The sequence below is a fragment of the Danio rerio genome, chromosome 4, assembly GCF_049306965.1.
Source record: "Danio rerio strain Tuebingen ecotype United States chromosome 4, GRCz12tu, whole genome shotgun sequence".
NCBI classification, from domain to species: domain Eukaryota; kingdom Metazoa; phylum Chordata; class Actinopteri; order Cypriniformes; family Danionidae; genus Danio; species Danio rerio.
The window spans coordinates 10,519,459-10,531,886 of NC_133179.1; the positions used below are offsets into that span (position 1 = coordinate 10,519,459).

Genomic DNA, 12,428 nt, shown 5'->3' on the forward strand with positions numbered 1-12,428 from the left:
AATATAATCTCAGAATTGTGAGATTCGATCTTTGAGTATTGAGATGTAAACTTGTAATTGGAGGTAAGCATTGTGAGAAATAAACAATCAAATATTTGCTTATTGTTTATTTATTTATTTGGGTCTTTAGATTCTGTAGTGAAACTGGAACTTTTATTCTCATGTGAATCATTTGTCAGGGTCAGTGTTCAAAGATGAGACTAAAATGTAGTCAAAAAGATGAAAACTAACCAATAGTAATATTATTACTTTCCAGTGTTTATTCATTGGATGAGAGGATCAAAGCTTACACGTTCAGTCACATTACTGGCACAGCAGACCTGTCAAATGTCTGTTTGTTTCAAGCCAATTTTGTCAACAAGATTAACACCGGGTTGAACTTGAGTTGTTTAAAATAGTTGTTCATTTAAAACACGAGTATCTGATGTTATGCATTGTTGTGCATATAGAATGATACAGCTTAATGCAGGCTCATTCTAACCTGTGATTTATTTGTATTTCTTTTAATACACACAGCTCGACGTAATCATTGCAGACCTGGACGGAGGCACAGTGACCATTCCCGAGTGTGTCCACATATCCGTGCTCCCTGAGCCACTTCTCCACCACACACAGACTGCCATCTCCATGGTAAACCAACCTGTTTTACCTATTACCTGGATGTCTGCCAGCCCTGAGTAATAATCGCTGGCGTAGATGAAGAAGTCACAGTTGACGGTTTAGTCTTTAAAGATAATGTAATAAACCACAGCACAGATTAAGGAAATGTTGCGGGTTTAATGCACTGGGGCTATAAAAACAAATATTTACCTTCGTAATGAGGTTTTGTGCCAGCAGTAATGAAAAGAAGGATTCTCGGTAGATATTACTCAATAACAAACACTTCCTTGTTGAAGCTACGCTCACTGTTTAGAGAGTAAAATTATAGGGCTGATAGTGGTTTAACAGGCAGGTTTATAGTGGCACTTTCAATTTTACAGTAATGTAATATATTGTAATCTTTTTTAACCCTTTATAAGACACTTATTGTAATACTCATTGGGAAAAACCGTGGAGTAGTGTCAAGACCTTTTGCAACTTTGTTTATTTTGAACATTCAATTGAGTACAATCATACGGCATTTCAAGGTACATTGGTATCTCAGTATGTGAACTTAGGTGGTATAAAAATTACCTGCATTAGTGTCAGGTGTATTTACTACACAGTAATACTCAAATTTTGTAAATTATCAAGTGAAAAACAGCATAAAGAGAAGAAAAAAAAAAAATTAAAAAAAAAAAAAAAAAAAAAAAATATATATATATATATATATATATATATATATATATATATATATATATATATATATATATATATATATATATATATATATATATATATATATATATATATAAATAGATAAATAAATAAATAATAATCATAATAATAGGAAAAAGATAAAATAAAAATACAATAATCAAAAATAAATGAAAATTAAAACACCATTTACATCCAGGGTTAGAACACATGTCATAATATATTTCCTTCAAGAGTAATCTCAAGTGGCCATCTTCATTATACATATGGGGACACATTATAATATGAATAAGTGTAATCATATACATGTACATGCATTAGCATATATTTATCTATCAGAGCATCATCTTCTATTCATTTATAGCAATAAAGTCAGGTCTTCTAACTAAAATATATTCACCCCATTTCCTCCATTTTCTCAGGAATATATCTTTCTTTAAGATGACAACGAAGGTGATTCTTTCCATTGTATAAATCTCAATAGTTGCGTCTATCCAATTACTAAGGGTTGGTCGCTCTTGCTGTAGCCATTTGCGTGTGATTGCTTTTTTGCTGGCAGCCATGAGAGCACGCATAAGGTATTTATTTTCTGCCGTTACCATATCTGGATCCACACAGCCAAAATATAACAATTTACTTTCTAGAGGTATATCTTTTTCAAATATATGTTCAAGAGCCTCCTGTATTTCTTTCCAGTATTCTTGAATATACATACATTCCCAAAAGATATGATAATGGTTTGCTTTATTGCATCCGCAGTTACGCCAGCATTTTGGAGACTTGTCAAGACCTTTTGAATATGTCTATGTCTTAAAAAATCTGTTCTATTATAATCAATGTCAATGAAGTTACCATATATGGTTCTTCTCCCTATAAAGGGTTAAAATACATATGTTGGCTTCGTATCTCTAAATCAAAAGTAAAAGAATTTCCCATTAGATCTCAAGTGCATGCATACACATTGTCCTAACTAGACATAACAAGATAAGCAGTGCATTTCCTCCATGTTTCTGTAAGCTAAGTGTAATCTCTAATAAAATGGCATATCTTAAATGTCTTTTCTATTAAAGGGCAATATTAGAAATAACGTGCTGGAGATATTTTGACATTGTCCATTTAAATGAGGAGTTTTTTTTGCTTTTTAAAATTTAATTATTTCTTGTCAACACACTTTTTAAACAGGCTCTGTCAAATCCCACGTAACAAATCCAGTCAGATTATCACATCTAGTTCCAGTATTGTTACCACCTCACAAGCTCCCTTCAAACTATTCAATGTGATGCATGAGTCAGTCTCATACCTGGAAGTATTTTGTTTTTTTCATTTTAGGAAAGTGACAAAGAATAGGGATTTCCGTCCTGTTTACATACCTGAAAGTGTCAAGTTGTCAGTATGTGTTTGCTTAGATGAAATCAAAACTGGCACAGAAAAGTCCTTGTGTGTGGCATTCGCATTTTAGCCCTCTGGAAACAAGCCCAGAATCGCTGTCTGTGTGTGTGTATATATGTACTTGGATGTGTGTGTGTGTGTGTGTTTCTGTGGCGCCAAAGCAGTCAAACCATCGCCGCTGAAGTGGCAGAGGTTGAATCTGCATGTTTGAGCGAGCAGGGCTCACATAACCGCATCTCCTCTGGGACAGAGATGATAATCGCGCTGAGAAAAGAGATCGCCATGCCTCAGTAATGAACCCACTCCATCCATTTAATTGCCTGGAAATCGTGGGGTTTTCTTCGTTTTTTTTTTCTCTCTTTGCTGATCCCTTCAGTGGTATTTTTTATTCAGAGGTTGAAGATGCTTCTGATAGTTGTGTAGGTGACTGTTGCCTTTGGTTAATCTGAGGCCTTTTCAATTACCTAAGTGAGTTTTGTTATAAGCTCCATCTCCAGACAGCAGCTGTCTGTAATTACAGATGGTCCCATTTGCCAATTTGGGCTCAGTTCAGTAGGAGAGTTTGCTCACATTTTAAAATATACATGTTAAACTTTATTAGTGACTTAAATTATGGACTTTAAAAAATTGTATTGTATTATAATCAATGGCAATGAAGTTATCATATATGGTTCTTCTCTCAATAAAGGGTTAAAACACATACACGTTTACTTCTAATTTCCAAATCAAAGTAAAATAATTTGTCCTTTAGATCTCAAGTGTATATATATATAACACTTATATTTATATAAATAAGCCCTTATTATATATATACATTTATACATAGATGTATGTATGTATTTAATAATTATACACCGTGACCGTACACATAAAATGATGCAAACACAGACTCTTATTTTTTGTATGCGATTCATTAACTAACACTTAATTAGTTTACACTAGGCTTCATATAAAATATAGAATTTATATGCAAATTATATATAAAACATTGCTTTCAATTAAATTGATCAATAAACAATTATGGTAGGACGGTCAAAAGAGTAAGATAGCTGCACTGATTGGCGTAACAAAAGGGAAGTGGGGGCACATTGTATTTGTAAATGATTGTTTTAACAGAATTGTATTTATATTAGGAGGTATTTTAGGATTCGATTTCTGATGTGTATGTCACATGTTGTCTTGTGGGTGTCTATGTACAGCAGAACTGTTTTCTAAAACAAATTGACCTTTAGCTGAAATGTACTAAAACTAAACTAAAAGCCAATAAAAATAAATAAATAAAATGTGAACTAAATGCATACATATTAATGAGATATAAATTGTAGGTTTAATTAATGCTGTTAATATGCATAATAATTTGCACCTCATTTTTAGCCATTAGTTATTTTAAAATACATCAATGAAAAAATAACAATGCTGTTGTGACTTTGCAAAAACTTAAATGAACAAGGAAGACTTGTGATTTATTGTTTTGTCGTCAAAGACACAATGAACGGTCATGTGCGGTTCACATATTGATTTATGGCTTGATGCTTAAAATAATGGCATTGTTTGTAGATGTGTCAAAACGTGAGACGCGCCAGTGAAAATTCAGTGGATTCAACAACAAGTAAATAATCAACCATTATAATGTTATACTGTGTCATTATACAATGAGCTGTTGTAATTATAGTGTTACAATAATATATTGGATGTTTACGCAGTATGATAATCTACCACATCTAGTTGTTTTTGGTTAAACTGTTAAACACATTTTTTGGGAATTTAAACTATAATAAAATTGACAAATAGTTCTTATTTTTGCAGAACATTTGTATAAGTAATTGTTAAACTATGAACTATATAATAAATGAATTAAAATCTAAAAATAATAATAAAATATTGATAAAAATGACAAGTTTTTTGAATAAGAGCAAAATCTGTTAAATATATTAAATATAAATAAATATAAATTAAAATATTAAATATATAAATATAAATGATAGTTATTTTAAAATTAGATTAATATTGATATGCACACTAAAATTAAACTTAAAATAAAATTATTAAAAAACATTGCTAAATTTATAACTATTTAATACAAAATAAAAATGCAATTATATAATGAATGAATGTAAAAACCTTTTTTTAAAGACTGAAATAAATTAAATGGGTATATATTTTTTCCAATGCACATACATTTTTAAAGTGCGAGCTATCTAAAGGATTACCCTAATGAGCTCATTTAAAATATTAATAATCTCAGAAATTAAATATAAGACTTATTTTAGTATCATTTTAATATGCATTTAATGATTAAACTCCAACAAATCAAAATAAATGGAATATTAATATACAACAACAATTTAGCTGCATTATTGTACTGTGATCTCAATATGCATGTTTTGTGTAATAAAGGTTCTGGATCCAGAGCTGGAAGTGGCTGATCACGCTTTTCCTCCACCTTCCATTCAACCCTCCGCTCTTAAGATTCAGGTACTTTTCCTTTGTGAATCTATAAATATGTTGTTCCTCCTTCCTTGTGTATAACAATCAGCATCTTACATAACGTATAAAATGCAAATTTTTCTAGCTGAATCTCTTCGGGTTGATGTGACATTGCAGGATGTGCTTTGTTTTAATGAAAGTTGAATTGTTTTATGTGCTCTGCAGGATAAAGAGATCCGCGCTGTCTTCCTGTGGCTGTTCTCGCAGCTCTTTCAGGGCTATCGGTGGTGTTTGCACATCATTCGCATCCACCCTGAACCCGTCATCCGCTTCCATAAGGTAATTAATACAGCCCTGAATACGATTTAACAGTAGAACCTATGATATTTACAGTGTTGGACAAAATAATTGACAGATCTAAAAATATTGGCCTTTTTTATATATCCAAAACATGATTCCATTTCAAAAGCAAGCAAATTTCTGATGAACTATTTGTTGTGTGAGAGACGTGTTATTTTTTATCCACCTTTAACTGAAATACTTGGTAACTATTATACATTTGAACGGTAAAACAGATCATAAAAGCTTGTTGTTTTCTCTCCAGGCTGCTTTTTTGGGGCAGCGAGCACTATCTGAGGATGACTTCCTGATGAAGGTGCTGGATGGCATGGCCTTCGCCGGGTTTGTGTCTGAACGCGGTCCTCCGTATCGAGCCACTGACCTGTTTGACGATGTAAGTCATGGTTCAGTTTTAGATTTCTCAATCTTAGAGTCTTAAGATTCTCTCTGACTTCTTTATTTTCCTTTTAGCTCATAGCCAATCAGGTGGAGCGCATTCGAAAGGAGACTGGAGATCCTCATAAAGTCATGAAGCACATTAAGGAGCTGGCGGAGCAGCTTTTCAAAAATGTATGTCCGATTTGTGGGTCTTATATGAATATATATTTTTGTCCAGTTTTTTTTCACAACCTTTTATTTTTAAGCTAACTGTATATATACATACAGTTGAAGTCAGACTTATTGCCCCCCTGTTTATTTTCCCCCCAATTTCTGTTTAACGGAAAGAAGAATTTTTCAAAATATTTCTAAACATTTAATAACTCATTTCTAATAACTGATTTATTTTATCTTTGCCATGATGACAGTAAATAATATTTGACTAGATATTTTTCAAGACACTTCTATACAGCTTAACGTGTCACTTAAAGGATTAACTAGGTTGACTAGGCTGGTCAGGGTAATTATCGTATAACAATGGTTTGTTCTGTAGACTATTGAAAAAAGTATATAGCTTAAAGGGGCTAATAATTTTTACCTTAAAATGGTTTTTAAAAAATTTAAAACTGCTTTTATTCTAGCTGAAATAAAACAAATAAGACTTTCTCCAGAAGGAAAAATATTATCAGACATACTGTGAAAAATTCCCTGCTCTGTTAAACATCATTTGGGAAATATTTTAAAAAGAAAAAAATAATTCAAAGGGGGGCTCATAATTCAATTGTACGTTTTGATTTTAAATTTTATCAATAGTTTTGTCATTTACCTCACACTAAAAAGGAGAAAAATTCCAGTATTTCCAATATTTATCATTTGAATAGATAAACAGTGCGTTACATTTTTAGCATTACAAGTTTTGAAATGCTAATTTATTAGTAATAATAGTTGTTTTAGATAAATTATGATTTTGCATATGAACATTACAATAATGTTGTGATGTCTCAATCAGATTTCAACACAATTATAGTTAATTTTGTAGTTTATTTAAATTTTTATTACAATATACAATTTTAATATTCGTATTATTTTAAATATATAATTCCCACGCTTCTTGAAAAAAGTACTTCATAGTGCCTGGATTTCAGACAGACCAATTCAAGACCTCGAAGAGGTTTAAAAACATACCTAGGTTCTTGAAAATGCTTGAATTTGTAGTTTATGGTGTTATTTCAACAATTATGCTGTTTTGCTTTAAAAAAAAAAAAAAAACTGAATGAAAAAACTGAGAAATTCTTAATTTAAAACCTTAAATTTAATATTTTATACTAGAACTGTGACAAATAATGCACATTTGAACAACATATCACAAACCGCATTTGAATATTACCAGTGTTGAATGAACTGGAAACTGATGGTGTTTTAAGAAGTCCTTGGATCTGCTGTTCATAAAAGAGTGAAGACACATGAAATATAGCTATTGACTCCATTTTTAATAATACTTTTGAAGATTATTTGTTCCCTCTAAAAACAATCTATTTGTTTCTTCCCCTCAGGAGAACCCGTACCCTGCAGTGACCATGCACAGAGTCCAAAGGACAGCTGAAAGCGCACATCCTCGGCTGCCACAGACCTCTTTTCCCCTGCTGGATGAGGTGGCCGTGCAGCTCTTCATAGACCACGCTACAGCTAAGCTCAAAACTGCCCCGCCGGTGGTCAAAGCCGAACTCAAGAGCATGGTTCCAACCGGACCGCCGCTCGGTGAGACAAAGTTCACTTACAGTGCACGCTTTCCACATTCAGATCAACTAAGAGGAGTTGATATATGTTATGGCTTGACATTATGGGTGTAAGTTTTTATGATGTATCAAGAGTCACGATGTCCAGGGCAATGTCAGCATAAGAGGGATTAATCACTCGCGCACCACTCTCTACAAAACAAATGCATTTATACATATCATTTTGTTAAGACTTGTGTGAGTGAAACCTGCAGTGTGTAAAAATACAGCTCCTATCTAAATGTTTGGGTTTGCTGTTATATGTTTTGTTGATTTAACATGTTTGTTCCATTTAGACTCATTTATTAAAGTGAAACTAAAGCTTTGTGCGCATGTGCTGTATTGATGGTAATTGCATTGCACAGGTCACTCTTCAGATTGTGAAAAATCTATACAGTAGTCCCAAAAATATAGTAGACTGCTTTGTGCTAATCTTCGTTCAAGCTTTGAAATAATAGTTGTCCCTTATTTGTAATCTTTTTTTTTTTTCTAGTTGACTTTGTGGACCGTAACGGGAATGTTCTGGCGAACAGCGCCAGGAGGTTAGAAGTGGTCCGGAACTGCATCACATACATTTTTGACAATAAAATGCTGGAGGCCAAGAAGGTAAGAAGCTCTTATTTTGCTATTTAAGCATTTCTGTTCAGCATAAATAAGCATGTGCTGTATTTATTATAAGCGATAAAGTCACAGTTGTTTTAGTGAGAAACAAGCTGACATAAATGTCTTTGCAAAAAAAAAAAAAAAGTCCAAAAGCATTCAGTGTGTTTAATAGTAGTTGGAAGAATGAGCTTGTAATTCGAGTTTTGATTGCAAAAAATATTCCTTTGTTTTGTTTCTGTGATATGATGTAGTTAAGGAATGTCACACACAAAGAGTGCTGTTTTCCTCATTGTTGAGTGTGTGTGTGTGTTTGCAAATGTGACATTGACTTCATACAACAGTGCAACAAACAAGCCATTTATTTTGAGTGAGTTTAGACACATTATTTTCTATGCCAATAGTTCTGAAGCCAGAGGTCATTTGTATGATAACCTGACTCAATAAATGATTGGTCTTTTCATAGAGAGATCAATTCTAAATCAATCATTTTAAACCAATAGTTGGGATTTAGGATTCAGTGAATTAATTGAACTAATGTAGTTTTATTTAGTTAGATTGTATGTTTTTACATTTTTAAAAATACTTTATTTATAACAGTTTTTACTGTACAAACCAGAACAAAAAAACATTTGCACAATCTATAATATGTTTTATACAACTGATAAGGAAAAAAATTCAAAAAAAAAGGGAAAATTAAATAAGTGAAGTAATTAATAATAATAATAAAATAAAAAACAATTACATGAATAAAAAGCACCAGTTCATGCAAACATGCATCATATAGAGTAAATAATATACACCATTAAGCTTTACTTGATAAAACTCAAAACATTGAAAAGAGTGATATGGTTTTAAATTGAAGAATTTATTTCTTACAGTTATTTTAATATTTAGTTTATTTTGTTTTGCTTACTTTTTTTGTATTGTATAAAAAAAGAACCAATGATTCAGTGAATCACTCAAGACATTAGTAGTTAGTTGTCATCATAGTCATTGATCCATTGATCCAACAGTCAAGATACCAGCACAAAAACAAAACCATAACAGCAAAACCACGTTTGTTTCCATTATTTAAAAAAAAATTCTCAAACAATATTAAAAAATATTTTTTGTCAATATCCAAAACTTCAGATTCATGCTGTCTCTAGCCTTAATGATCTCACGCTACACTGTGTATTATATGTTTTGGTGTGTATATAATACCCTTATGGATGTATGTGTGTGTGTGTGCAGTTGATGCCGGCAGTATTACGGGCTCTGAAAGGACGAGCAGCTCGTGTTTGTTTAACGCAGGAGCTCAATCTTCACGTCCTGCAGAATCGAGCTGTTCTGGACGACCAGCAGTTCGACTACATCGTCCGCATGATGAACTGCACCCTACAGGTAAAAACACCGCAGTCAAATCACATCAGTACAGTGTCAAAATAAAAAATTTAGATCAATTCTCTGATCAAAATGAGATGCATGTACAGTGGTGTGAAAAAGTGTTAGCCCCCTTACTGATTTCTTTTTTTTTGCATGATTGTCAGTCTTTAAAGTTTCAGATCATCAAACTAATTTAAATATTAGTCAGAAATAGCACAAATAAACACATCATGCAGTTTTTGAAATGGGGTTTTTATTATTAGGGGAAAACAAAATCCAAAACTGCATAGCCTGCATGTTTATTATGCCCGAGGTTGTTGTGAAAAAAAGATTCTGGTCTGCAAAATATTCTAAGTCTCCAAGTCAAACTTTTCAAAAAATGACAAAGTCTGAGATCTCCGAAGTCTTTAGGCAAAGCAGTTTATTGTTACAGCATCAGTAACAACAGAGACAGGTCGTTCGAGTGTCTGCCGAACATAGGCTTGCACACAGTTTAAATACATTTCTGTCTTAATACTCCACACTAATTTACACATTACACACCTCCATCTGCTTCTCCGCTAATGGGATCTTAAATCTCTCAGGTGCCCGCCACCAATAAAGTCTCAGGGTCTTTCAGGGGTCTTACCCATGTCCAGTTAAGGTCTTTCCTTCCTGTTTCAAAAGTGATGACTCAGCCATAAAACAATGCTCAACCATATATCCTGTTCACTGTCCACTGAGCTGTCAACTGTAAGTCCAGCTGAAGTTCATAGGTACTCATAATTTTTAGATGTCAGTACAAATAAGTGTGGGCGCACGTGCAGATGCGCTTTATCATGAGTTGCAGAACAGAACGCAGGTGTCCATTTGGCCTTGCTTCCATAAATTGACTCTCATTGTGACATTAATGCTGCTCTTCTAATTTATCTTTTCATTTCTGACTGCATTTGCACAGAATGACTTTTTTATTTACCAAAGCACACATACTTGATAATAATGCCGTAGGTATGGGTAATAATACAATAGAAATTAATAATAATAATAATAATAATAATAAAAAAACTGAAATCACTCAAATAAGCATATAAATAAGAGTAATACATTCATCAGAAATTCATCAAGACACAATGAATTCCCCAACAAGGTCTGTAGCCACACTGATGCCTGATTAATGCTCCACCAATTCACATTCAAGAAATCAGCGTTAAAGAAAACTATAAATACCAATATTACCATTGCTGATAGCCATGTTCACTAAAACACAATAAAATTGAAGTAAAAAAAGAAAAGAAAAAAGAAATCACTTTAACAGGACCTGCCTGACAAAGCGAAGTAGACCAAAAGATCCTCAAAAGCTAGACTTTATGCTGAAAAACAAATGAGAAATAAAATGACTGATATCTTCCAGTCTGGAAATGGTTATATAAGTACATTTTATAGCCGCCATATAATAGCCAATGAAGCTATGATGGCAATAAACGTAAATACTACTTCTAATGAACATCTGACTGTGACTTCATGTATTTGTATTGTTGTGCTGCAATAAGGAAGTGCAAAATATGATATTTTTGGATAGGTTTATGATTGTTCATCATCCGTTATCATTGTTTACGATCATAAATGTTGTTATTCAGATGTTTTGTTTGTGTTTTTGTCTTCAGGATTGTTCTCATATGGACGAACATGGCATCGCTGCTGCTCTGCTGCCGTTGGTCACGGCTTTCTGTCGGGTGAGTGTGCTTGTGAATCAATGTTTGACTGGTGTTTGATAGCAGGAGTGTTTGAAGTTAACTACATCTGTGTGTTTTTGCGTGTGTTGTAGAAACTTGGTGGAGGAATCACTCAGTTCGCCTACAGCTGCGTTCAGGAGCACATGGTGTGGACCAATATGCAGTTCTGGGAGGCCATGTTTTACAGTGATGTCCAGAAACACATCCGGACGCTCTACCTGGAGAATGGCGAGGAGGGAGACGCATCCAGTCCTGTAAATAAATGTTTTCTGCGTTGTTTTGTTTCAAAAGTTGTTTTAAAAATATAAATAATAATAAATATATTAGAAATAATATAATATAAATTAAAATAATACATCAATATTTCAGTTGGATAATATTTTTAATAGAGTTTTTCAATTATTTTGTATAATTTAATGTGTTGAAAGTGTATGTTTAAATTCTAAAATGATTTTAATATTTAGTTTTAGTTTGTTCATAATTATTTTTGTTATAAAATGGTAATTATTATTCATTATAAAAGTTCTTTTTTAATTTATTCAGGGGTATCTACGGGTCTTAAAGTCTTACATGTCTGAAAGAAAACAAAAACATTTTAGGCTTTAAAAAGTCTTAAATCCACTGAAATATTGTGTTGTAGGTCTGAAATCGTTTTAAACGGGTCTTAATTTTCCAATTTCCATGTAAAGCTATAACCAATTGGTGCAACATCCACCCAAAACTAGCAGTATATTTCAATGAAAGTTTTTACAAATGTTTATTTACTAACTCTATTACTTATTAAAATGGTTTAATTATCTTCCTTATAAGGTTTTAATTGGCCATTTAACAAATCTTTAGCGTTTTGCCTTGCGCAAGTCCGAAATTTAATTCATTATGGTCTTAAAAGGGTCTTAAAAACTCTTAAATTTGACTTGATAAACCTGTAGAAACCGTTTTTTTTTTATTTATTTATTTTTTTTAAGATTTTAATAATATTTTAAGTTATTAAATCATTTGTTACATAGTTGTTTGATAAGAATTTCAATAGTTTAGTTAATTTATTTTAGGTATGAAAGTTATATACATGTTTTTAATTTAAACCCGCTTAAGAATTTTAGTTTTTTTGATTTATTCAAAGTTTTTGTTTCATTTTATTGGTTTT

General features: G+C 32.3%; 1 protein-coding gene across 9 annotated transcripts in view; it reads left to right on the top strand.

Annotated features, from left to right (window-relative positions):
* sbf1 (SET binding factor 1) overlaps positions 1-12,428 on the top strand; it is an 88,697-nt gene that overhangs the window by 45,339 nt on the left and 30,930 nt on the right. For 8 of the 9 annotated variants that reach the window (XM_009300170.4, XM_009300172.4, XM_009300171.4 and 5 more), the window contains 10 exons: positions 517-630; positions 5,083-5,160; positions 5,338-5,451; positions 5,717-5,845; positions 5,923-6,021; positions 7,383-7,587; positions 8,098-8,210; positions 9,441-9,590; positions 11,216-11,284; positions 11,377-11,538. In XM_009300170.4, coding sequence (XP_009298445.1) covers positions 517-630; positions 5,083-5,160; positions 5,338-5,451; positions 5,717-5,845; positions 5,923-6,021; positions 7,383-7,587; positions 8,098-8,210; positions 9,441-9,590; positions 11,216-11,284; positions 11,377-11,538 — 1,233 coding nt within the window. Of the gene's footprint in view, positions 1-516; positions 631-5,082; positions 5,161-5,337; positions 5,452-5,716; positions 5,846-5,922; positions 6,022-7,382; positions 7,609-8,097; positions 8,211-9,440; positions 9,591-11,215; positions 11,285-11,376; positions 11,539-12,428 lie in introns of all 9 variants that reach the window. The other variant, NM_001045158.1, reaches the window with a different exon arrangement.